The following is a 25935-nucleotide window of genomic DNA, read 5'->3' as shown; positions in this document are numbered from 1 at the left end:
TCCCGTCCGTCTCCCGTGTCCCATCTCCTCCTCTCCGTGGACGGTCGGAAGATTAAGGTATAGTGCTTTTGATAACCCAGTTACGTGGCATTGCGCGGCTTGTAGCCGCTGCATGTTGGTTCCCCATTGCCCAGGATCATGGTTCTCGTTCCCCAGGATTCCCCCACCTCTGTGGTGTCGCAGACATACATAATACGGGCGTTGTCTGCCCTCGTTGCTGGAGGGAGGACTTCTCTAGGAAAATGTCATCGTTCTTTCGTATCTCTCTCGTTTCATTTGTTTTGTCATCATCGCCGCCATGGCTATTCTATCATACATCTACTCGTGGGTGAAGCCGCGACAGAGTCGGCAGGACGACCAGTCCAAGACATTCACCTTTATCGGAAAGAAGAAGCGCACAAAGTCGGACCTCGAAAAGGTCGAGGAGGAGGATCACCAACGCCAGATCATGATTCGCAAGTCATTACAGAGCCGCGCCTCGTCGCGCGCCACCGACAGGGTGGAGTTCGACGACGGCGATACCGAAGAGGAGGAGCGCAACCCGGGCCTCAAGAGCGACTGGAAAGCCTACGAGGCGGATATCCAGCGCAACAGGTCGAAGCTGATGCGTATCCATCCCGGAGTTGATCGCTCACGAGCCCGCGCCGGCTCATCGTCGAAGCGACCTCAACCCTACCCTTCCCCTTCAAGCTCAGCAAACCCCCAATCGCCGACATTATCGATTACACCTGAAAGCCCAGCGTCACCGGGGATCGGAAGAGCATTTTAATACCCATACAAACAAACCCATGATTATACGAGACAGAAGGAACGGATTACAGATTACGACCCCGTGTCATTTGAATTGCGCAAGGAGTTGGATATACCACATGGCTACGCGCCTACACAGAGACGACTTCAAGATTGACGTCTTCAGAATCATGTCAGAGGCATAATGTAGATTCAAGCCTCTTTTAGTTTTACCGGAATAATGAAAACTTTCAACCGTTAACCTCCTTATCCAAAGATGTCGTTGTTGCTGTTCCCCCTTTTAGGCGCCAATCTCGTTCGTGACCTCGACAAACTTCTCCCACTGCTTCCAGGCCTCGCCGCTCTTGAGAGCCCAGCGAGCTCTTCTGACGCCCTCCTTCCAGCGCTGCCCACCGGGGCCTCGCTCCTTGATGACCTGGCCGTCGTCGCCAGGCCCCATGTCGCTGGTGTCGGCCTCGCAGATGCCCGAAGTGACCAGCAAGGCTGCAGTGTTGATCAGGATGAACTCGAGGAGTGGAGCATCATCCGGCAGCTCGTCGTGCAGGATCTTTGAGAGGATCTCTGCATTCTCTTCGGGCTCCTTTCCACCCGACACTGTGTCCAAGGAGTGGGTGCTCAGGCCAAAGTCGCTGGGATGCACCTTGAAGTGCTCAACCTCGAGCTTGCCCTCGCTCGTCTCCTTGACCATCCAGCAAAGAGTGTTGCCGGCGCAGCTGACCTCGTCGAGCTCCTCCTCGCCGCAGATAATGAGGGCCTTTTTGAAGCCGGCCATGCACAATGCCTCCGCAAAGGCCGGTCCAAGGTCTCTTCGGCCGACGCCAATGACGCGAGCCTCGAGGACGTCCTCGACGGGGTTGGCCAGGGGCCCAAGGTTGTTGAAGACAGTCCTCCAAGGGAGCTGCTTGCGGACGGGAGCGACGTAACGCATGCCCGTGTGGAACACTGGGGCGAACAGGAAGGTGTAGTTGGTGGCCGAGTACGCCTTGACCAGTGTGTCCGGCCGGACGGCGCTGATGATGGGAGGCTTGGGCTGCATGCAGTTGACCAGGTCAGCGCTGCCAGACTTGGAGGTGCTGGCTTTGTTTCCATGCTTGGACACCATGAGAAGTGCCGAGGCAAGGATGGAAGACGTGGTGCTGATGTTGAACGTGTTATGACCGTCACCACCAGTCCCAACAATGTCACACTGTTAACAGGTCAATATTAGAGAATGGGAGCGGTGCATGCAAACCTCACCAGACCACCTCTGTAGTTGCCTTCCTTTCTCCCCCTTCGCTCAATGACTTCCAGGAGTTGCTCGACGGGGATAGGGGCAGCCGCTTGGCGCATGACCCGGGCACACTCGGCCAGGACATCAGCCCTGAAGTCTAGCCTTGTGAAGTGCAGGGCCATGAGGAGCGAGGCCGTCTGCGCCTCTGTCACCTGGTTGGTGAAGAAGTGCGAGATGGCCTCGGCAATCTCCTGCGGACTGACATTGGTGTCGGTAGGCCAGAGCTTGGTCAGAAGCGGCTTGATGTTGACGGGAGGGAGGGCCTCTTGTGCTTGAGAAGCCATGTTTTCTGAGCAACGATGAGAAGAGAAGCCGCTAGAAGTAGAGCGAAGGTGCTAGATGGTGAGCTGGGAGATGAGGCGAACCACAGGGAAACTATATAGAAGTTGCAATTCTACACTTTCTTTGTTAAAACCTCTGACTCTACCTTTCGAGATGCTATTGACTCAGTCTTTGTTTGAGGGTACGTACCTGTTTGCGGAGTGGTTCATATGCGCTGGATGATTGGCCGACCTCGGACAACAATATTAAGCCACCAGGGAGACAACAATCAGTATCAGAATCCGTGAAGGGGTCAAGGTTCAGTGAGATTAGTAACGAGATATCAATCTTTTACTAAATTTCAAAGACGTGATACTCTGCACTGTGTTTGTTATTGTGGTGTTGTCGTTTCAATGAATTTGCCATTTTCGTTGAATGAGGCTGGAGAATCCCATGGAAAGGGAAAGTTGTCAGTGTTAGCATGGAGTACCTAAAGAAGAGGAATTTTTGCCCTATAAGGCCAAAAAGCCAGGTACTCTTCGCTAGCTTATCTAACCGCACCGCCCTGACAGCGGGAGCTTAACAAGTGGGGTGTAAGAGACCAAGACAACAAAAGCCAATTTTCAATGCATATGCTCAGGTAGTTTGGAAGCGTCTCGGGGATTCTGCCTCATTATTATCAGGCCATTGAACCGCCTTAATAACGGTGTCTTGCTTTTCAATCACTTTCAACTCATCTCACTGGTTCGGAGTAACCGCCAACCTGTGAGGCACGTGAGGCTGCCTAGCACCGCCCGCAGTGAATCACTGCGCCTGCTCAGGCTTTCTTGCGGCTTAGTCATCAGTTTGGAGGTTCATTTGGCCTCCTCTCACCTCTTTGAGGCGGCCATTCATCATAACCTCAACAACAACCTCTGGAACCTCTGAACCTCCGCACTTCAGCGCTCCGCAGACCCTAAAGCACGATACACGAGTCTCAAGCGGCGGAGCGACACTTCTCCAACATGGTACCGCCTGGCAGCGGCGATACAAAAGAGGAGGCCTTCCAAGAAGATCTGAACAATATCCTGTGCTGCCCCGACTGCAGAGAGATCCCGCCAAACCTGATCGAGGAGTTCTCCAGTGGTGACGTGGTGTGCGAGAGCTGCGGCGTCGTAGTCGGAACCCGGATCATCGACACGCGCTCAGAATGGCGTACCTTTGCCAACGACGACCAGGGCGGCGACGACCCTAGCCGTGTCGGTGGACCGCAGGACGAGTTCGTTGAAGGCCAGCAGCTCGCGACCACTGTGGCCTTCTCCGAGTCCAAGGCCCACAAGGCTCTGTCCCGCACCCAGAACAACACCAACCAGGACAAGGCTCAGAAGGGCCTCATGCAGGCATACAAGGAGATCGTTTCACTGTGCGAAGCTATCAACATGGGCCAGAACGTCTCCAACGCCGCCAAACACATCTTCAAGCTCGTCGACAAGCACAAGTTCCTCAAGGGCAAGCCCCAGGAGGCCGTCATCGCCGGGTGCATCTTCATCGCCTGCCGGCAGAACAACGTGCCTCGAACTTTCCGCGAAATCTTCAACCTGACCAGCGTGAGCAAGAAGGAAGTCGGACGTGTGTTCAAGCAGCTGCAGTCCTTCCTGCAGAAGCTGCAGGGACAGGACGGCGAGGCGACAGGCCTCAACACCGTCACAAACTACGAGAACACATCCGTGGGCGCCGAGGATCTCTGTGGCCGCTACGTATCTCAGCTCGGATTCAAGTATCAGCAGAAGATCTCCAAGATCTCCCGGGATCTGGCTGAGCAGGCCAATGAGATCTCGGCACTCGCAGGCCGATCACCCCTGTCAGTCGCGGCAGCATGCATCTACATGGCATGCCATCTCGTCGGAGAGCCACGCCCGTCTCTCCCCATCGCCAAGCAGGCGGGTGTCAGCGACGGCACCGTCAAGACTGCGTACAAGCACCTATTCGCTGCGCGGGAGCAGCTCATCAAGAAGGAATGGCTCGAGAACGGCGGCAGCATGGACAACATCCCCCAGGTTCAGGTTTAAAGACCTGTGGGTGAAGGAATTGGGCATTGCAATTGTTTATAAGACGTGGTTTACAAAGCGATACCGGAACAGACCAAAGATTGTCTTTTCTCTTTATAGTAATATATGATTTAAGCGACATTCCGTCTCTGCCATGTGTTGATGTGTCCCTGATTGTCCCTGAATTCTCATGCTTATTCTCAAATGGACATTGTGTCGTGTGTCACGATAACATCAGTGAGGGAACTTCTCTAGGCCTATTGGCAACACGGCCGAGTTTGGTAGTATGAATAGTAATCTGAAATACCCATTCATTCAACATAATGATTGTGACCTTTATTGTTAGCAATCCGTGGGGTTCCCAAAGGTGAAGAAGTTGAAGAATATGGACATGTCACAAAACACTTGGCTGTTGACCCTCAACTGGGCCATCCTAATCAGATTCTTACTGACACCTTCCGTTTCTTGTTGTCATATCATTGGAATCTCAAAGCAAGTGAAAAATGATCTCAGACAAAGTCAAGTGGATTGTGGCTACGTATTAACGGACCCTCATGCATGTGCTCAGATGCAGGCGAACCATACATCGAGTGTGTCAAATGGCTGCACAGGGAACCGAGTTGGTGTGTTCAATATTCGCTCTCCAGTTGCATAGCCATTGCATGTATTTCATGACTTTTGTAGGAATTCAAACAATTCATCAGTTGCTAAAAGCCTTTGTGTTCAGTCTGGTGTTGGAGCCTCAACAGAGAGCCCAGTTGAGTAGAGTGATGACTGTATTGTTTATAATCGAATGTATCAAACACTTATTCACCAGCCTACCTACCTTGATGCGAGATATCGTATGCCGAATATGAACGGCCCGGATGTCTCACACGAGGTTTACCCACAGATGTGCGTGTCAATGACATTGTGGATATGTTTGATGATGATCACTCACAATATGCACTCCAATCTTATGCCGACTGCAGAGACAAAGTCATGAGTGTAACTTTGTATCTCTACTACGTCGCAGCCGGGGTTGGTTTGCAACGCAACAACCTCGCAAAAGCTCGTTCTGCACTGCCAGGTCCCTTCGTTTTGCCTGCTGCATCACACCCTTGCCGCGCTGGGCAGTCCCGTGGGGCAGACCCCCATCACGATGCGGATACCAAGCCGCAGCAGGGTCCAGGTCCAATTGCAACCGTCGCAGCCGATGGGACGTCGTCGATGGTCTCGGAGGCCCGAAGGGAGGCATATGCACCTGAGCACGCACATCTGACAGGAGAGGTCCAGAGTCAGAGCCTGGTAGAGAAGCCGGGCGCAGAAGGAGAGCCGGCATCGACGCTACGGCACGTCTAGGAGGGAGGCGTCTTCGCTTATCATTCGATCGGCTGCCGGGGGTGCGTGCTGCAGGGCATGTCTGAAGGCCGAGTTGAGTTTCTCTTACAAAATGCTCAGTAGGCGCTGACGGCGCTCGCTTGTCTCCATCGTGAACGGGCGACAGGGAGAGCCGTGTTACAACGGGGGCCCGGCGGGCAACGGGCGCTTGGAAGGTTCCATTCCAGCCAAGACTGATGAGATGGCGCATTGGCAGTCAAGGTGTCTAGACCCGCGAATAAGAGTCGCGACTTTTGACGTTGGGGCCAGCTGCGAGTGCCGGCATGAGTTGTTGTCAAAGTGGAAATTGATGGGGCGGGAATGCCGTCCAAGAAAGCGAGCTCCGCCGGATGGACCATGATGGCTTTACAAGGAAGAAGAGGAGCAGAAAAACCTTTCAACGTATCATTCGAGACTGGGGCTCTAAAGTAGAAGCCGGAGCTTGGAGCAACGGGGGATCCCGCCGGACGATGGCTTCACGGACGGGTGATGGTGGCATGGGCTGAAGCAGCCGGACTTTCAGTTCGGTGAACCGGCTTGGACGGGTCGGAAGATCTGAAATCGTCTGGGCGGCGGACGGCCCTCCGGGAACGGCGGACGGCGGGGCTTGGCACTGGACTGAACGCCGAAGGAGTGACGATCCAATGCAGGCTACGTAACTTGCGTACTGTACTGTATGTATATGGGTGGCTCGTACACTGGCCACTGCATCTCCATGTTGGAGTGAGTGACGTGAGAAATATTACACGAGGTTATTGAGCCAGGAAAGACCCGGGAGGTGGTTGCGAAGAACGATGAGGCGCGTGTCATCGACATCATGTGAATCTAACTGTGAGATGGTGTTGCGCCACGGCCGTTGAGTGGTGTGCTCTTGTTGCTCCTGGGGTGGTATAATCTGGAGAAAGGACGACATCCTGTTTATCCAACGGCCATGATTATTATTACAGAACGAACAGAAGCCATTCCAGATTGAGGAGATTGATGGACAAAAAAACACCGGGACACGGACATGCTCAAGAAAAAACTGCCCTGGCATGTGAGAAGTTTTGATGGAATTGCCTCATATGGAGAACGGGGCATCGGCTGAGGACCCAGGTTGGGAAGCCCCACACGATGCCAGGCACCCTGACATGTACGTGCTTGCGTCTTGCATCTTGCGTGTCTTTTTTGGTTTGTTTTTCTTTACGATGATAACGAATGTTTTTGAGAATTATGCTGCTTATTTTTATTGTTCCGGGTTCATCTGTGCTTGAGCCGAGGCTTGAAAAGGAAGAAGAGGAACAAGAAGAAAAGAAGAGTCAAGGGTCGACTTGCTTGCCCAGACCAGGCTTACGCTATCTAGCAACAACACCCATGGATGTAATGCATGTCATGCCACGAGTTGTGCTTTAGCGCAAGCACGCGCGTTTCTGGGCACGAGCGAGCGAGCGAGAGCCATGATTGCCATGAGCCGTGAGCGTTCATCGGATATCCAACTCCAACTCGACAAGTCGGCTAGCAGGGGTTGGTAGACGTGGGATTCTCGAAAGGGAATTCTCGACATCCCGGAGCGCTTTTGAAAGCAATCCCTGTCGAGGACCTGCTTGTTAAGGATTGGATAACTTTGGTTCAGACCATCCCATCCATGGATCCATCCCTCCATCCATCCATCCACTGCCATCCTCTCTGGCCGGTAAATTGCAATGTTGGTATCGCCATGCACGTCGTAGAAGGCATTTCGTACCTAGCCTGCCCGTCTTGTGGCCAAGCAGCATCCACTGTCTGTAAGCGACGTCGCCCACCATGGATTCCATTCATGGGCTGGGACGTACCTGCCCACATTCACTCGTCCATATCGGTGCAGATACAGGGCACCCCCATCTTTCACCACCACCACCACTGCTACTATCACGCTGCTGCTACCTCTCTCCCATCCACATCCATCCATTCACCACCACCACCACCACGACGCCAGGGTCCATATTGCCTGCCCCATGCTTGCTTGCCTCTGCCTGTCTGCCCCATAGCAGCATGGAGCAAGCAACTTTGGCCCCAGCCTGGGGTGTGGGCTTGCTAGGTTGCTTGCTTGCAGAAGCACCAGCACCGGCACCAGCATCCACCATTGTTCTGCAGCCCGCATCGTGCAGCCAGTGGCTTGAGGCAAGGTCAGACCTCGGGAAACGGGTTCACCAGAGACAATAAAATGCAACCATGTCAGACCATGCTCCGGCGCACCAGGGTCGTAAGATGGAGTAGCTACAAGCTAGGTGTCTTGTCTACAGTCTACGATTCGTCTACCGGCCCGATGCACCGCGCTCAACTCGACCTTTGGATTTGACTAATTATAAACCGCTCCCGATGATTCAACAGACGCATCCAAGCAGAGCTAGCTGCCTACCTTGGGTAACAACCAATCTTCAGCTCAGCTCAGCTCAGCTCAGTCTCTCTCTCATCTTCACAGGCTGGACCTTGACGAGAAGGAAAAAGCGAGGCCGAGAGCTAACCGACCCGCCATCTGACGAGATCTACAAGGAGACAAGCTGTGTGTGTGAGAAGGAGAAGGCTCGTGCATCGCTCAGAGATCCAATATCAAAGAGATCCCGTCGTGATGATGCCTAGCTTAAAAACCGTCCATGCCCGCGCCTTGGTAGCCGCTGCTCCCGTCCTCTGCTCCGGGTCCGGAGCATCGTCCTCTCTCAGTATGGCTTCGTCTTCCGTTACCTGGGCTGCCTACCTGTGGCGCTTCATCGTGAGCATGCTGGCGCCCTCGACTGCCCTGCTCCCCTTTGGCGCCTGGGCCGCCTCCGTCTGGGGCTCACCCGTCCCCTCCGAGCTGTACCTCCAACCTCACCACCACTCGGCCCAGCAGCAGCAGCCGATGCAGACGGCCCTGCCTTTTGGTGCCAGGACCGTCTCCGACTTCAACTGCTTCTCACCGAACCTCCCCAATGTCACCATCTACGCCACGGGGGGAACCATCGCCGGCTCCGCGGGCTCCGCGCACCAGACGACGGGGTATCATTCCGGTGCCCTCGGCGTCCAAGCTCTCATCGACGCCGTGCCGCAGCTGTGCAACGTCGCCAACGTGCGCGGTGTCCAGTTTGCCAATGCCGACAGCATTGACATGAATTCGACCATGTTGATGATGCTGGCCGAGCAAATCCAGGATGATCTCGACAGCCCCTATACCCAGGGCGTTGTTGTAACGCATGGCACCGACACTCTCGATGAGTCGGCCTTTTTCCTCGATCTCACCGTTCAGAGCGACAAACCCGTTGTCATGACGGGCTCAATGAGACCTGCCACTGCCATCAGCGCCGATGGACCCATGAATCTGCTCTCATCCGTGACGCTAGCTGCGACGGAGAGCGCCCGTAGTCGGGGAGTCATGATTGTCATCAACGACCGCATTGGATCCGCTCGCTTCACCACCAAGGTCAACGCCAACCACCTCGACTCTTTCCAGTCCCCGGACAGCGGCCAGCTGGGCACTTTTGTCAACATTCAACCCGTCTTCTTTTACCCGCCCTCTCGACCACTTGGCCACCGCCATTTCGACCTTCAGCGCACCAATGGGCGCTGGCCCGGGCATCAACTCACCCCTGATGCAGCGTTGCCCCAGGTTGAGGTACTGTACGGTTACCAGGAGCTCAGCATCGGCATGTTTCAAGCGGCCATCGACCTCGGCGCTCGAGGTATCGTGCTCGCTGGACTCGGCGCGGGCTTTTGGACGTCAGCAGGCACCGAAGAGATCCGGAGAGTGGTCCGGGAGACGGACATTCCCGTTGTGGTCAGTCGGCGACCGGAAGGCGGTTTCGTTGGCCCATGCGAGGCAGGCATCGGCGCGGGTTTCCTGAACCCTCAAAAGGCGAGAATCCAACTTCAGCTGGCCCTCGAGACGGGCATGGACAATGATGCCATCCGGGCCCTGTTTGAGCATACAGGAGTGCATTAAAAGGGGGAAACGAAGCTCAAGCAAGCATCATGACTTTTTGCATTTCAACAGCATCAACAGCACATATTACCGACAGCACAAGTACACGACACCAGGGTGACAGTATCACCACATGCATGCATAAAAGAAAGGGATGGTATTTTCAGGGCGCATGATTTTTTTTGCTACTTTGGGGGAGCGAACCAAAACAAAAAGGGGTTGGCTATCTGCTTTCAACAAAAGATGATTTCTGCTGCGTTTTACCAGCCCAGGATGGGTTCAAGATGGTATGGATACAAAAAGGTATGGGTGGTATAGTGTCTTTTTTTACATTTGCAAAAGTTGGTGAGCTAAAGAGAAGGAGAGTGTCATAGTAGAGCAATCGTAATATACGAGACCTATGATATGATATGAGCTAGAGGAAGGGTAATGAATAGTTAATAGCATGACATTTTTCACAGCTCATTTACTTTGTCCATCTTGTGTAACCGTTGAATGACGTCTGGGATGGAAGCAGTCTGATTGTAGTTATGAAAGATGATATGATGTTGCTTTACAGACAAAGACCCTTGTTCAACGTCACCCGTCTTGGCTTTCGTCTCGCCGGGTTAAGCTCCTGCGGAAGAAGCAAAACCGACAAGCGAGGTGGTACAGTGCTACGTGGTGGTGGTACTACGTACATCAAGGTAAGGTACGGGTACTCTGGGCGCGGACCGCCAGGCGAAGAAGTCTAGAAGGGTTGAGCAGCTCCGCTATTATCGAATCAACTCGGGGCAAGGATCTCATGAATGATGAGAGCGCGGTGGAGAGGTGCGAGTGGTCCTTGACGTTGTTGACCAGGGGTGCAGAGCAGGGCCAGCACGGACATTGTTCTGAATTCGAGGCTGCGATAGCAGGTACAAAGCAGGGAACAGTGGCTGATGGACGGGGATGGATAAGAAACGGTGCCTTTTTCTAGGAGCCCTTGAGGTCCACTATAACGGTGACAGTTGTTCCGTCATGGAAGTTGGATGTAACTCTGCTCCAAGATGGAGACGGACGTTGAGACGGTCCTTGCAACGTCCTTGACCATGATCTAATCTTGGAAACGATGGATTAGACTTTGAGCAAAGATTGGACGGAAGGGAGCTGAGCCACCGCCATCACAGGCCAGCTCCACGCTCCACGCTCCACGCTCCACGTTCCGCGCGTACACGCACTCCATATTTCGCCTCCAGTCCATCCATCCCTTCCCCCTGCGGCTAACGGGACGACCTAATTTTCACCTACTCTGGGGTTTTCGGGGAGTCCGAGGGACCGTCATGAGAATTATCATGGCCTTTGCACACGATCATCACTCGGCCTAGGACGAGGCTACCGTTCGTTATTATCCATCACACTCTTTTTCTCTAGTGACGGCGCTTCCAGCCAGTCGGACATCGGGCGAAACAGCCCCGACCACGCCACGCCTCGCTCATCCCTTCCTCGTAGCGTAGCATAGCGTTGCAAGGCAAGGCAAAGAAAAATACGAAGATCGAGATCGGGCCACTCCAAGAAGCCGAAACCCTGGCCTGCCAGGTCCAGTCTTTCCCCCTACAACGGCCATTAGGTCATGGTCACAATTCCAAGAGTCGGAGCACGGCACGCAAGTCACTCGTTCGTTTCAAGACGCGCATCCAACTGCTTCCTCTGCAGCTCACACATGGCCTTGGCCTTCCTCCACGACTAGCCTCAGCCAGCTCGCTTGACCCCTTTTGACAGCCAGCCAGCCAGCCATCATGTCCCCAGGCCGCTCCGACCCGGAGGCGCGCCCAGGGCCTGAGCCGCCGGGCAGGGACTCCAAGGTCCGTCGCCGCTTCGGCCGTAGCAGCAACGACGCCAGTCTCTCTGCGCCGCTGGCCCGTCGCGTCAAGGATGCCGCCGTGTCCCTCTACCAGAAGACCGTCGTCGAGCCCATCTTACGCCGTAAGCACATCGTTGCTGCCACCGACGGGCGACATATCCCCCTCCAGCTCGAACACGACAAGCCTCTGATCGACACCCGCCGTGGCCTCTCGTACGTGTCCAACAGCATCCGAACATCGCGATATACCGTCTGGGACTTCTTCCCAAAACAGCTCTTCTTTCAATTCTCCCGCGTCGGCAACTTTTACTTCCTATGCGTCGGTGTGCCGCAGATGGTGCGTATAAACTAGCTCGGTGTGACGGGATGGTGCCATTGCTAACCCCTGGATCTAGATCCCGGGTCTCTCGACCACCGGATCCTACACTACCATCCTACCGCTGCTTTTCTTTGTTCTCTTGACTATTTTCAAGGAAGGCTACGACGATTACCGACGACACCGCCTCGATCAGTTGGAGAATGCTGGCTTTGCGACAGTTCTTGGGAGAGAAGATAAATATACGGGCAAGCTGAAGCCAATTACTCGATGGAGACGATGGAACCCCTTCTTGATCAATTCGACTTCCGAACCTCACCCCGCCCCTGACGAAGAGTTCAACGGACTACGATGGGTTCCCGTAAGATGGAGCGAGATCAAGGTTGGAGATATTGTCAGGCTATGTCGTGACGAACCTATCCCTGCCGACATAGTCCTGTTGCACAGCGATGGAGAGAACAAGCTCGCATATATCGAAACCATGGCACTCGACGGCGAGACGAACCTGAAGAGCAAGCAGGTCGCACACGCTTTGGAGAGTTGTGACACTCTCGAGGGAATATCCAAGTGCGAAGCCGAGTTCGTTGTCGAGGACCCGAACCCTGATCTGTACAACTTTGATGGCCGTGTCACTGTCAACGGCAAGACGGTTCCATTGACTTCGAGCGAGGTCATCTACCGAGGCAGCGTCATGCGAAACACCAATGCTGCCATTGGCCTGGTCATCAACACAGGAGAGGACTGCAAGATCCGCATGAACGCCAACAAGCACCCGAAAGCCAAGAAGCCCGCCCTCGAACGCATCAACAACAAGATTGTCGTCACCCTCGCCTTCTACGTCGTTGTGCTCTCCGTCGGCGTGTCAGGGGGATACCTTAGATGGCAGAAGAGCACGGAGAGACACTCGTGGTATCTGGAGCACGCCAAGGTGCCGTTCTACCAGATCATCATTGCCTTCATCATCATGTTCAACAACGTCGTCCCTCTGGCCCTGTACATCAGTCTGGAGATTGTAAAGATTGGGCAGCTCCTGATGCTCAACTCGGATATTGAGATGTATGATGAGGAGACGGACACCCCTGCGCGCTGCAACACCAACACTATCCTCGAGAATCTTGGACAGGTCGGCTATGTCTTTTCAGACAAGACGGGAACTCTAACGGACAACGTCATGAAGTTCCGCAAGATCAGTGTCGCAGGAACCGTCTGGTTGCATGAGATGGATCTTGAGCCCAAGGTCGATGAGATTGAAGCGGCCAAGTTGGGCGACGAGGAGTCATCCGCCAGCGAACCATCTGTCTACAAAACTGAACCTGTTACAGTTGTTATTAGGGAGGAGCTGCAAGAGCCGACTTCGCCGTTGCCGCTTGCATCTCCATCTCGACCATCCATGTCACCTCGACCATCTATGTCACGCCGCCCTTCGATGGCCCCCTCGAGGCCTTCAATGGCGCCTTCTAGGATGTCGTTTGGCAGCCGCAGATCATCATCTCAATGGCGCTCAACCGGACGTCCGGATCATGTCCAGCCCGATGTGACGACAAACGACCTGATTGAATACATCCGCCTTCGACCTAACTCGGGATTCGCCAGAAAAGCAAAGCAGTATATCTTGGCGGTAGCACTATGCCACACTTGTCTGCCAGAACACAAGGAAAATGGCGAGTTGGAATTCCAGGCTGCGTCTCCGGATGAGCTCGCCCTTGTGAGGGCGGCTCAAGAGCTGGGCTATCTCGTCATCAACCGCACGACTCAGACGATCACGTTGCATATCACTCACCCTGATGGACAAGAGGAGGAGCTCAAATACGAGGTCTTGGATGTTATCGAATTCACCAGCGCACGAAAGAAGATGTCCATCATCGTCCGTTTCCCTGATGGACGTATCTCGGTCATCTGCAAGGGTGCTGACTCGGCTATTCTTCCCCGGCTTAAAATGTCGCAGCTCGCTAAGCAAAAGGCAAATGAGGTGCGCAAGAGTGCTGATCTGGAACGCGAGATGTACCGACGAAGCGAGCAGCAGGAGCCGCGGAACAGTTTCGGTGGCAGACCCAGTCTTACAGTTCGCCGGAACCCGGGCATCTCTAGGGATAGGAGCACCAGCAGACGGCCCAAGACGGACAGAAGCAAGTCCTTTGAGTTCAGCAGACTTGCTCGTCGCTCTGAGGATAAGCCTCGTCTGTCTATCGCGACCCGCGGGGTGTCGATTGACGCACCCAGGGGTCAGTACTTGAATACTCCAGTTCACTATCAGCAGCCCTTGCCCGATCACTTGGCCTTCCTGGACGACCCAATCATTCTTGATGACTCGGAGACTTTCACAAAGTGCTTCAAGCATCTGGATGACTTTGCGACGGAGGGACTGCGCACTCTACTCTTTGCGCAAAAGTTCATCTCGGAGCAGGATTACAAGACTTGGAAGAAGGTCTGGGACGAAGCCTCGACCAGTCTCAACAACCGTAAGGAGCGCATTGAGGAGGCCGGTGACATGATTGAACAGGCCTTTGATCTAGTCGGCGCAACTGCCATCGAGGACAAGCTGCAGAAGGGAGTCCCTGAAACCATCGACAGGCTGCGCAGGGCCAACATCAAGATCTGGATGCTGACGGGCGATAAGCGGGAGACGGCTATCAACATTGCGCATTCTGCTCGAATTTGCAAGCCAGGCTCTGATCTATACATTCTCGATGTCAGCAAGGGTGGCTTGGATTCGCAGTTGGTTGCCTTGTCCGAGGATCTCCAGGCTGGTTCGATTCACAGCGTGGTTGTTATCGACGGCCAGACACTTGCAGCCGTGGAGAAATCGCCCGAATTGTCTGTTCAGTTCTTTAAGGTCATGCTGCAAGTCGATTCGGTCATCTGCTGTCGAGCATCACCGGCCCAAAAGGCGCTCCTCGTCCGAACCGTCCGGTCTCGTCTCAAGTCGTTCCGAGGAAAGAAGAGGCGAGGACTCACTTTGGCAATCGGCGACGGTGCAAATGACCTGGCCATGATATCGGCAAGCCACGTCGGCATTGGTATTTCGGGCAAGGAAGGTCTCCAGGCTGCTCGTGTGGCAGACTATGCTATTGCTCAGTTCCGGTTCCTGCAGCGGCTGTTGCTTGTCCACGGGCGATGGAACTATGTTCGCACCGCCAAGTTCATTCTTTATACGTTCTGGAAGGAAATGTTTTTCTATCTACCAACGGCGCAGTATCAGAGATACACTGGCTACAGCGGTACTTCTCTGTACGAGGCCACAAGCTTGACTGTCTTCAACACTTTGTTCACTAGTCTTGCCGTTATCTGTATGGGAATCTGGGAGCAGGACCTCAGCGCCGAGACGCTCCTGGCTGTCCCCGAGCTCTATGTCTTTGGGCAGCGCAACATGGGTCTGAATATCTGGAAGTTTGCTCGGTGGATGCTTCTCGGAGCCGTCGAGGGTGTCATTGCTTGGTACGGTGTCTGGACAGGCTATGGATGGATCTCGCCGTCTGCGCGCGATCAGGGGCTGTATGCTCTAGGCACGCTCGCATTCTCGGTCGGGGTCCTCTGGATCAACTGGAAGCTCTTGTAAGCAACACAACCTTTGAGACATGAAACGCTGGCTAACTATCACAGTATCTTCGAAACCCATTACAAGTCGGCAATCGTCATGGTCAGCTTCTTTATCACTACGATTGGCTGGTTCGCCTGGCTGGCTTTCCTTGACGGGGTCTATGCGCCCTCGCCTTCTGGTCCATATGCCATACGCAACAGCTTCACTCACCTCTTTGGCGACGACGCTGTGTGGTGGTCGACACTGTTCATCGTCCTCGGACTTATCGGACTCATGGAGATTGTCATGAAGTGCTCCAAGCGGCTTCTTCTCGTCGGCGGCCTCTGGCAGTGGCCACCCTGGGGTCAGAGTCGACGCGGAGACAACATTGAGGAATGGGACGTGGAGCTTTGGCAAGAGTTGGAACAGGATCCTGCCATGCGGCAACGCCTCCAGCGCTTGTCCCGTGACGAGCCGGTGGACGAGGACGAACCTGACCTGGATGACATTATCATTGAGGAGGAAAGGAGACGGTAGCATATCTAGACGGGGGGTTGTCCGGCGCTTCTTTTGTTTCTGGCTGGTGTTTTGATACCCATAACTTACCTAGACAACGAGTGCTGGTTAGTACTTGATCAGCGGCATCATTCATTGGCTGTTTGCATAGATTTTCTTATTACGATACACGATATATAGCAGAGCAATCTAATAAGTAGAATACGGTATCACTCTACTCCTCCACAACCTTAATCTCTATTTCGACGCCTGCCTGTGGCCGCTTCAACCTCTCGACAAACTTGTCACCCAGCATGGCCGACGTCAAGATGCCTCCACGTTGATGAGCTGGTGTGCCGCCTTCAAGCAGCACAAGCGCCGCCTCGGTCAGTGACACGCCCGTGAAGACGTATGGGTCTCCTTGATACGCAAACCTGACCTCGACACGGCGTGACGTCCCTTCTTGGTCGGGTATGGCCACGACACGATACGTAAAGTGGTTTCCTCTCCGTTGCTCTTCGGACGGACCTGTTCCCGGTGGAAAGAGCGTCTTGGTGGCTAGGTTGCGTAGTGGAGGGATCTTGGTGATGGCAGTGGTGAGGAGGATAAACCCAGCACGAAACAGCCAGGCCATGAATGGACCAGACTGTCTCACGCGCGATGAGAAGAAGAAGTTCTTGCCGTATCCGTCTGGACCGAGGGAGTATGACTCTTGGCCCGCGAATAGACCCCAGCTGCGACCAATGATGCCAGTCTCTATCCCCGTCTGTGAGCCCTCAACTAGAGCACCCATACCTTTAACAACCTGAACACCAAACAAATTTGGGGCAGGAAGCACGCCTCGTTTTGCAATTTCAGCGCTCCTCCTCGGCACGGGCGACAGTACAAAAGGTGCCGAGGCGGCGGCGATTCTCGCGGAGCCGTAACTCATCTCGAGGTCGCACATGGAGTTGATGCTGCCGCCACTAAAAGAGCCCCGGAGATCATCGAGCGAGACGAGCACCTCGCGCGTCGGGAGGGACATTGTTTCGCGGATGTGGCGCACGGCGAGGTAAGTTGGGAGGTCAGCTGGGACAGCACCCCAGCCAGCCGTCATGACTATCTAGGGGTGGTGTCAGTCGACGTGAAGAAAGTTGTACGGGAGGAGAGTTACTCTTGAGCCTGATCTACGAGCTGTTTCGTCGTAGTTTGCTATTATGCCCTGCATCCATGGCATCTCTCCGCTGCTGTTTCTTTTGTAAGTCGGGGGTTTCAGGGGCGAATTGGGAATACTTACCAGTCAACATAATCGGTCCCATTCTCGGCGCAGGCCTTGATTACAGCCGTTCCACAGGTCGCAGAGTAAGGCCCAATAGTGTTTATAATAACACGAGCCGTCTGGGCAAGCTCGGCGATGGCAGTGTCCGAGTTGAGGTCGAGGGCGTAGACGGTGCCTGTAGTAATCAGCATGGATAGAGGGCCCAGTCAGAAGGGGTTTGGCAGACATGTTGCTCCTTCCCCCTTGAGTTCTTTCTGCAGATCCTCGAGCTTTGTCTGGTTTCGACCTGCAATGGCCCACGAAACGGTGTTGGGGATAGCTTTTGTCATGTAAGCCGCACAAAGACGGCCAGTGTACCCAGTCGCACCGAGGAGGACGATATCAATCTTGCCGGCCATGATTCTAGTATACAAAGAAAGCTTTGAATATCTGTATGAGTAAAAATGAATAAAGAGTCGCTGAAAGACTTCTTTTATAAGTCAAAGGCTCTCTGGCACATCGGCCGAGCGGCGGACGAATCGAGGCCCGGCCCCACTCTTCGGCGTGATACAGATCCAGGCCCGGGGGTCGTCGTTGGACGGAGCGGGGCCGGCGGAGCAATTGAAGGCCGGTCAAGCACGACTTTATGTGTAGCATGACGGGATGAGCTGATGGGCACGATGTTTTCTGTGTCACTTTCTTACGTGAGATGAGGCAATTGAGTCATACGCCAATTCTGTATATTATATCCAAGCCTTCCTATCTAGATCTTTAACTGTTCTTCATGCTCGTCTCATTTTATTGTTGACCCCTCCTCTCAACATCTACCGTCTCCTCATTCATCACACCCTCAGTCCGCTCTCTCCTCGCTGGAACCTTGCCGATAATCTCCATACCCCTAAAGGTAAACACCACCAGACCCAGCGCCATGATCAGGATGGCAAAGTTGGTCCATCCTCCCGCGCGGAGGCCCTTGAGCGACGGCGCATCCCAGGCCTCGACAGGCCCAACGTTCTTGACGTCGACACCCCGGTCGCTAGCCATGACGGAGGATTGGATCGCTGTGGCGATGGCGAGGGCAATGGCTCGGCCGATCATGCCCGACGAGTTGATGAGGGCGCCGCCGATGGCTTGATCCTCTTGAGGCAGTGAGTGAGAGGTGAAGAGCGTGAGGCACGGCCAGGCTGTGTCGGCACCAATAACAGAAAGGATCATGGCCCACATGCCCCAGGCAAAGTAAGACGTTGTCGGAGGAATAGGCACGGCATAGAGAACGGCAGCGATGGACACACAAACATGCCCGATAGCGAGAATGAAAAATGTCGGGATGCGGCTTAGCAGGTGAGCAGTGATGAAAGCAACAATGAAGCCGCTGACACCAGTGGGGATGAAGCGCAGCATGGTCTGCAAAGGTGAGAGGCCCTGGTAATCCTGGAAGTAGTAGGTGGCATAGATGAGAAAGTTGTTGAAACCACCAAAGAACAAGCCCATGATGCACATGACAGACGTAAAACGCCAGTTGTTGAAGATGGACACCTTGACCAGGGGCGGACGATCCGTCTTGTTCTCGAGATAACGCTGCCAGAAGAAGAAGGCAACGATGATAAGAACTGACACGACGATGAGGACGGGGATCCACGGGGCCGTCCAACCGACCACGTTACCCTCGGTCAGGGCGAACATGAGGGCCAGGAGTCCGCAAGTGATGAGAGTAGCGCCGATCCAGTCGACGGCCGCCGTCTTGGCCCGGAGGTTGTCGTGAACGGGCCGGAGTCCCGGAGGAGGGGGCGGGATGAAGAGGACGCCGGCGACCGAGATGAGACCGGCCATGATGGCGAGGGCGCCAAAGACCCATTTCCAGCTCGCCCACTCGGCGATGAGGCCCGAGACGAGGTTGCCGCAGACGCTGCCGAGGGGGGCTCCAGCGGCTGCAGAGTGTCAGTCTGTGCCTGTGTTCCTGTGAAGAATGAGACTCACCGTATGCGCTAAAGGCATAGTTCTTTGCCTTGCCAGGGGGAAACGTAGTACCTAGGATACCAATAGCAGTCGGCACATTCGCAGCAGCGCCCTAACTCGTCAGTCCATGACTCTCAAGTTCATTACAGCCAACTCACCAAGCCGTGCAGCCCTCGAAACAGGTCAAACGCAATCTCGGTCGGGATAAAGGCGTTGACGACGCAGCATATAGTAACCCAGAAAGATCCGAGGATAAAGATGAGGCGCTTGCCGTAAATGTCTGCGATGCGGCCCCAGAGGAGGAGGAAGCATCCAAAGGTGAGGACGTACGAGGACACGATCCATTGCTGGCGCGTGTCGGGCACGTCGAGGGCCTTGCCGATCTGGGGGAGGATGATGACGACGCTCTGACTGGCGAGGGTCTAAAATATCGTTAATGATAAGTCAATGCCATTGTTTAAAGTACACTCACATTGAGAAAAGATGCTCCCGTCACCGTCGTGACAAGGGCGATGCATCGCGCCTTGGACAGAGTCAGTTCGTTCTTGGAGTCGATGGAATCGTTGTCATTCTCATCGTCGTTGCCAATGGTGCTGGCATCAACAATGTCGTTGAGATTGGCATTGTCATTGTCGCGGGCGAGACTCGTCCGAGTCTGTGGCGTCTTTTCATTGTTTTGCTCTTCCGAGACACCAGCATCATTCCTCTCCGTCGCAGAGCTGACCCCGATCTCGGCCTTCTCACCGTCGCGACCCGTCATGATGTTCAGCGTCAGTCACTCTTCAGCAACTCGTCGATTATCCAAGAACAGTCTCAACGAGTCAATTGAGAAAAACCAACTTCTCTCTCTACGAGCGTCTCATTTCTCCCAACACGAACCGGTGAGACGTGGGTGGCAGGGTGTCAGGTTAATATATGTCACAAAACACCACCACCCAACCCAGACAAGTGATTTTTTTGCCAAGAATGCCCCCAATCGCATGCATTATTCCTTCTGCCTGTGGGGGCATAGCAAGGTCGGAGGTCATTAGGCGAAAGGATGGCGAATCTTGCAGGCCTTTGATTTGATTTGGTTATTATTCCCGGGAGGGGAGGGTCAATTCCTCCACCACCAAGACGAGAGACTCTTGAGGCACAGCTTATTTCTCTTCCCATTGACTGGTGTATCCTCGTAACTCCGAGAAGGCATCAACCTCAAGGAGCACTGCAGATGCATTGGCAACTCTATCCGGCCGGGGAAGCTGAGAGACTACGCCAACTTGGCGGTATGGAGATGATGATCCCCCCGCTTCAAAGACCCCTGGGGAAACACAACAGCCGGGTTTTGCTTCCGAAGCCAGCCATCTCCAATGTTGGACAGACAAAGAGGTAGGGCTGATGGTCCTGTGACGTTTCTCTACCTATTCCGCTTTTATTATTATCCTCCGCTAGGAGTCAGCTAGATCTGTTCGAGTCAGTCTCGGCAACCCATGTCGGCAGACAAGAGTCAATTATCACGATAAAACATGATCAACTCCCACTCTTGATGTCCCTTGACTCATCGTGGCTTTCAACTCTGGTGCAGTAGCTCCATCCATCATCAACCACATCCTATCGGTTCGGGTTACACACCAACGCCCAAGATGACTTTGATTTCAAAGCATTGATCCTGTCTCCTCGGTTTTATATCACAACTCCGACTGGAACAACATCATCATCACGCGTCAATCACGAGAACCCAACTTGCTTCCTTCCCCATCAAGTTTTCTGGTTTTCATTGACTTCATTGGATTCGAGCCCATAATCAGAGGATCTCTCAATCTCAATCCCTTTGCTTCGCTTGGTTCCGCTTCCCTTCACGTCGCTTCGGGTTTCGTGTGTCTGGCGAATGTCCTATCCTGCCATTCCACCCATATCGTCACATCCCATTCATTCCAGCCCATTCATACCCATCCATCCCTTGCATGCCCTTTTCCTTTCTCGCCTCCACTCCATTTCAAAAAGAATACAGACCGCAAAGGAACTATAACCCCCCCGTCTCCCAATTAACAAATCCAGCCCTTGCCTTGCTTGTTGTTGCAGCCCTCCCCCGAAAACAACCAAATATCAAAAGAAGCAAGCAAGTAAAGCGTTGCGAGGGGAGGACACTAAAAGACACGCGCAATCCCAGTTCGTTCTTGTTGTTTGATTCCGGTCCGGCAGAGCACCGCGAGAAAAAACAAATAAAGACCACGGCGGAAACGAACGCCCTGCCTTTCCCTTCCATTTGCCATATGCCACCTTGATCTTTTGAGGTGATTCTCGAAAAAAAGAAAACAATCGTACACGTAGACACATCGAGGAGTGTTGAGAGAATATTCGCCTTGCCCTGCCTTGCCTTGCTTTACCATGCCATGCCTTGCCCTACCCCGTGAGCCCCATGCATCATGTTGATTATGCGTCATCGTCGTCGTCCTCTACGCCCGCTTCCTCCAATGCGTTCCTCAATAACTGGGCGTACTCCATATTCCTCTAGTGGTAGTTACCACCCCAGCCGCGCTGCTGTTGCTGCTGCTGCTGCTGCTGCTGGCCACCGCCGTAGTAGCCGCTGCCGAAGCCCTGGCCGTAAGATCCGTAGGGGCTGTTACCATGCTGCTGGCTGGCACCCGCGTTACCGCCCATACCGTACGCGTTGCTGCCGTGCAGGCCATGACCTTGGAGGTGGCTGGGGTATCCAGCACCGTAACCGCCCATCTGCGAGTTCTGGGGCGGGGGAGACCGGCCTGAGCGGCCGGGGCATTGGTGGCCGATCCGGGGCGGGCTCCGCCGAGCGATGGGGATGGGCCTGCAGCCGTCTTGGTCTCGCCAAACGGCTTCAGCTCATCAGTCGAACCAGCGTTGCCAGGCTGTGTCTGGCTGTTGAACGACTGTCCCTGAGACTGAAACGAAGAGGCGCTGCGTCCAAAGCTGTCGTGGACACTGCCAAATGCGCTTCCTCCGAGACCGGGCTGGCTACCAGCCTGGCTGGTAGCAACACGGCCGTAGTCACCAAGACCAGAACCCAGGCCACTATCGCGGTGCAGAGAAGACTGGCCGAATCCAGCAGGGGACGACGTGTGGTCATAAGGCGCATTAGGCGACATGCCGTACGGCTGTCCATACATGCCACTCTTTCCATAGGGGCCAAATCCGCCCTGACCATATCCAGAGTAGTACTGGTGGTAATAAGGGCTGTTGTAATAGGGATGGTTGTAGCCGGGATACTGCTGGCCGTGTGACTGCGGCTGCGATCCCTGGGCAGGCTGCTGTTGAGCAGGCTGCTGAGGCTGCTGCTGTTGCTGAGCCTGGGTCGTGGGGTTAGGGGTGCTGTTGCCGCTGTTCTGGGCATCGGCCGCACTTCCGCCAAATCGGGGCTGGTTGTGCAGCGCGCCGCTCTGAGGATACTGGCTGAGGTTATCCGCCTGTGATGCTCCGTAGCCGGCAAAAGGTCGCTGTTGGGAGGCAGTGGCATCCTGCTGTCCCTGTCCTTGCTGGCCAAATTGCTGGTTGTAGTACGCGTAGGTAGCGTTGCGATCGGGTTGGTTAGCAGTGTAGTATGAGCCGTAGTCGCTGGGCGCAGAGCTGAAGGCGCCACCAGGCTGCTGGGGCTGAGAGGTCTGCGTGGGGAAGTTGTCGAACGGAGGCTGGGAAGAAGGAGTGCTCTGCTGGTTGAAAGGATCCAGAGGCTTCTGAGGAGCTGCGGCGGCCTCTTGAGCACCGGCCTGACCGAAGCGACCGAACTGCTGAGCGTTAGAGGCGGGGGCCTGGCCAGGTACCTGGGCCTGAGCCGGAGCCTGAGTCTGCGAAGCGGGTGCTGGAGAGGTATTAGTATCGAGGCTGAGGGTCGAACCAGGGTCAGATAGCATACCAGTCGGGGCCGCAATGGGGGTGACAGTAGAAGCAGGCTTCTGAGCGAAAGCTTCGGGGACAGCAGCCTGAGTAGCAGGAGGAAGGGAGGTGCGAGGATGAGCAACAGGGGAATCGGCAGGGGGTTGAGCCCGAGTCTCGGGCTCCTCTCGGTCGCCATCAATGTCTTCATCGGCATCGGCCAAGTTGAAAGCTCCAAATTGGACAGCGGCGCGGTCAACCTCACGGTTGCCAGGCATGCGCACAGCTTCCTCCTGGTCAAGCACACGTCGTTGATGGTGATGATGATGGCTAGGAGTACGGGTGGTTCGTTCAGCGGTGGCCTTGGCGGCAGTGGCGGCAAAACCGCTGGCATCAGGTCGAGGGGAAATATGCTGCTGTTGAGCAGCCGAGAGAGGTGTAGCAGTAACACTGGCAGGGTTCTGTCGAGGGTCCCAAGAGTCAGCGGCGGTGCTTGCTGCGGTACCAGTTGGAGGTGGTTTGGAGTCGTCAACAACCTGTTCAAGATTTGTTTCGGTGAGCTCGTCCTTGGAGGGGGGTAAAGCCACCTCGGGCTCTACGACGTGAGGAACTTCGGAGGGAGGAACGGTATCGGCAACGGGGGTGGTTTCGTCAGGCTCGGCAACAGCAGGGGCAGGTGCGGGCTCGGGTTCGGGGGCGACCTCAGGCTCAGGCTCGGGTTCGACAGGTTCGGGAACAGATTCAGGTTCAACGGGTTCGGGGGCGGGCTTAGGTGCAGGAGCTTCCTTTGGCTTGGGCGGGGCCTTGGGAACGGTCGACTGTCGCAACATGCTCGCCCATGTCTTGACCGGAGGAGCGGCAGGCTTCGGGGCCTCGACATTCGCAGAGGGTGTGGGCTTCTCAGACAGAACTTCCTTCTCCTCTGGGACATCACCCTTGGGTTCGTTACTGCCCCAAGCAGATGACTCCTCTGTGGGGATAGACAATTGCTGGTTCTCCTTGGTTCGGGCGCCGTTGGTAGGAGCAGCATGGGCAGATCGGCCGCGAGTGCTGCGACCCCCTCGATCCGTAGCTCGACCTCGGCCGCGTCCCTCAGATACAGCACGACCGCCGCGGGCGGCTCGAGGACCGGTAGACGTCGCGTCGTTCGAAGGCGCAGGAGCTTGCTCCTTGGCCTTGGCTCGGGAAGCCTTCTTGGGCTTTGAGACCTCGCCCCATTGCGAAATGGTACCTATGACGATCGCAGGTTAGCAGCAGGATCAGCATGTGTGGTGGGTTCAAGGGCGATGGCGTGGGGCGCGCAGCGACTTCCAGCAGTTTGTGGATGTGTAGCGTGGCCGCGTGCGGTGAGAGAGGACAAGGCAGGGCAGGAAAAAAGGCCACACATACCCTCAGCGATGCGAGTGACGGCTTCGTTCTCGTCGCCGTTGGTCTCCTGGAGGGCGAATAGGACATCGGCCTCGGACCAGTCAGGGAACATCTCGCGGATTACCGATGTCTTGTCGCCATATTGCTTTCGAAGCTCGCCAAAGTCGCCTTCGTCTTCAAATGCAGCCAGCGAGTCGTCGGTTTTGTGGTCGGCCTTGTCGCCATTGGGTCTACGGCCACCTCGACCGGCGAAACCTCCTCTACCACCACGGCCGGAGCCTCTGCCGCGCGAGGCGGACGTCCGTGAAGTCACTTCGGACATTAGATGGGTTTGTTGTGGTTGGTTATGAGCTGAGTGTGCGTAGGTATGCAGTGTGTGGTGGGAGGAGGAGAGCTAGGCTCAAAGTGTGGAGAGAGGAAAACAATGGAAGGGAAAAAGGCCTGTCAGCTGTCCTCTGCGGGAGCAACAGGCAGGTGGGAGGAAGGGGTCGACCGTGAATCCGTGGTCGACAAGTGAAGGCGTCGATGAAGGAGAGGCCGGGAGATGGGGAAAAAGTGTGGAAGGTTCTGGGCAAAGGGAGAGGAAGAGGAAGAGGAGAAAGAGGCACGAGGTTTTCCCCAGAGGCAGAAGAAAGGTTCAGGTTACGAAGGTTTTGCCTCTAGCGGCTGGCCCGTGGTGACGCCCCAGTCCCAGTCTGAGACCTGGGTTGCCTGTACTGTGCTGCAAAGGTTAGTGCCCCTCCCAGGTCAGGTCCCTCCACCAGGCTCCTTCAGGCCCTGGCGCCCCTTGGTAACACGTCGACTCAGGCGACAACCGCGCCCACCTGCGCTGTCTAGCCTGTCTCTCAGCCCTCTTACAGTGGGTGGCTCAATCGAATGCCTCGGTGGTGGCACTCGACTCAACTGATCGCGTCCAGAGTTGGCCAGCTTGGCATTCTGCCCAATTGAAGCCGTCAGCGTCGACGCTTGCCCTGACCGGAAGCAGATCGTCCTGGACGTGTTTGCCAGGTGGCGCAACCATGGGTACCTGACGGGAGCCTCTCATCCTGAAGAGCGAGAGTCTATGCTTGCCCGTTGCGTTGCGTTGCCGCTGCCGTCCGTCTTGTGCCACATCCATCGCTACGACCACCGGCCCTGGAGATCAGACGGGAGGTACCTGCGCAACCTGGAACCAAGACCAACAAGAACCTTGACCTTCCTTGCTCGTTTAGCCCCAAGTCGGGTCGAATCAAGGATCAGCCAGCTCTCTCCGTCTCCGGCCCCAGCCAGAGCCCACACGAGACCTGGCTGCCACCTACTACACAAAGGGATCGAGTTCAAAGCTGGAGTAGACAGCGTCGCATTCGCAGGGAAAAGATATGCCAAGTTGATGCAGCGAGACCTCGCCTTCCTCCTCTGGGACTCTGCCGACTCCCTGCTTCAATTGAGGCCTTGCTGCCCTGTTATTGCGCCCATTGGAGATTGCGACCATTGGATCTGCCTCTGCCCGCGTCTCGTCATTTTAGGGTGCCGCGTATCTCAGCGACTTCGGTAGCTGTCGCTCCAGTCCTATCACGCACGCCGGCTGTTTGCGCTTCCAAGGCTGTGTGCGGCTGTCTCTGGCTCAGGTATCGGTACCCGACAGGCCGCATCCGCCAGGCAACCCCAGAGACAGGACAGGTGGCCATGAATGTCTCAGTACTTTGGCGACGGTCCAAATTTCAAGCCAGGGGGCTGCGTCAGGGCCCACCTGAGCTCCCTGCTTGAGCGGGCGGTTCACACATTCACATCCATCTCCATTCTCCAATTCGCCCCTCCCCCAAAGCCACTTGAGGCTGAC

General features: G+C 55.2%; 9 protein-coding genes across 9 annotated transcripts; 5 read left to right on the top strand and 4 right to left on the bottom strand.

Annotated features, from left to right (window-relative positions):
* Positions 1-298: 298 nt before the first annotated feature.
* On the top strand, positions 299-769 carry MRS44_000916 (uncharacterized protein; the record flags this gene model as incomplete). Its single annotated transcript, XM_046280698.2, has 1 exon — positions 299-769. The coding sequence occupies one exon, from the start codon at positions 299-301 to the stop codon at positions 767-769; it is 471 nt and encodes a 156-aa protein (XP_046138815.1).
* A 261-nt stretch (positions 770-1030) lies between these two features.
* Positions 1031-2304, bottom strand: MRS44_000915 (uncharacterized protein; the record flags this gene model as incomplete). Its single annotated transcript, XM_046280697.2, has 2 exons — positions 1031-1936; positions 1987-2304. The coding sequence occupies 2 exons, from the start codon at positions 2302-2304 to the stop codon at positions 1031-1033; spliced, it is 1224 nt and encodes a 407-aa protein (XP_046138814.2).
* A 981-nt stretch (positions 2305-3285) lies between these two features.
* On the top strand, positions 3286-4329 carry MRS44_000914 (uncharacterized protein; the record flags this gene model as incomplete). Its single annotated transcript, XM_046273462.2, has 1 exon — positions 3286-4329. One exon carries the CDS (start codon positions 3286-3288, stop codon positions 4327-4329), a length of 1044 nt encoding a protein of 347 aa, XP_046138813.1.
* Positions 4330-5226: 897 nt separating this feature from the next.
* MRS44_000913 (uncharacterized protein) lies at positions 5227-5649 on the top strand (the record flags this gene model as incomplete). Its single annotated transcript, XM_065624234.1, has 1 exon — positions 5227-5649. The coding sequence occupies one exon, from the start codon at positions 5227-5229 to the stop codon at positions 5647-5649; it is 423 nt and encodes a 140-aa protein (XP_065479937.1).
* A 2605-nt stretch (positions 5650-8254) lies between these two features.
* MRS44_000912 (uncharacterized protein) lies at positions 8255-9601 on the top strand (the record flags this gene model as incomplete). Its single annotated transcript, XM_046275019.2, has 1 exon — positions 8255-9601. The coding sequence occupies one exon, from the start codon at positions 8255-8257 to the stop codon at positions 9599-9601; it is 1347 nt and encodes a 448-aa protein (XP_046138812.1).
* A 1736-nt stretch (positions 9602-11337) lies between these two features.
* Positions 11338-15772, top strand: MRS44_000911 (uncharacterized protein; the record flags this gene model as incomplete). The annotated part of the gene is made up of 3 exons (XM_046275018.2): positions 11338-11739; positions 11798-15270; positions 15319-15772. The coding sequence occupies 3 exons, from the start codon at positions 11338-11340 to the stop codon at positions 15770-15772; spliced, it is 4329 nt and encodes a 1442-aa protein (XP_046138811.2).
* A 193-nt stretch (positions 15773-15965) lies between these two features.
* Positions 15966-17386, bottom strand: MRS44_000910 (uncharacterized protein; the record flags this gene model as incomplete). The annotated part of the gene is made up of 4 exons (XM_046282590.2): positions 15966-16832; positions 16884-16956; positions 17007-17163; positions 17215-17386. 4 exons carry the CDS (start codon positions 17384-17386, stop codon positions 15966-15968), a joined length of 1269 nt encoding a protein of 422 aa, XP_046138810.1.
* Positions 17387-17765: 379 nt separating this feature from the next.
* Positions 17766-19683, bottom strand: MRS44_000909 (uncharacterized protein; the record flags this gene model as incomplete). Its single annotated transcript, XM_046275017.2, has 4 exons — positions 17766-18895; positions 18945-19035; positions 19082-19345; positions 19396-19683. 4 exons carry the CDS (start codon positions 19681-19683, stop codon positions 17766-17768), a joined length of 1773 nt encoding a protein of 590 aa, XP_046138809.2.
* A 1730-nt stretch (positions 19684-21413) lies between these two features.
* On the bottom strand, positions 21414-24438 carry MRS44_000908 (uncharacterized protein; the record flags this gene model as incomplete). The annotated part of the gene is made up of 3 exons (XM_065624233.1): positions 21414-21500; positions 21566-23979; positions 24138-24438. 3 exons carry the CDS (start codon positions 24436-24438, stop codon positions 21414-21416), a joined length of 2802 nt encoding a protein of 933 aa, XP_065479936.1.
* Between the last annotated feature and the right edge of the window lie 1497 nt (positions 24439-25935).

The sequence above is a fragment of the Fusarium solani genome (assembly GCF_023522795.1).
Source record: "Fusarium solani strain SB1 chromosome Unknown bctg00000000, whole genome shotgun sequence".
Taxonomy (NCBI): domain Eukaryota; kingdom Fungi; phylum Ascomycota; class Sordariomycetes; order Hypocreales; family Nectriaceae; genus Fusarium; species Fusarium solani.
The sequence above is the reverse complement of the archived record's forward strand: the minus strand, read 5'-3'. Positions and strand labels throughout refer to the sequence as shown.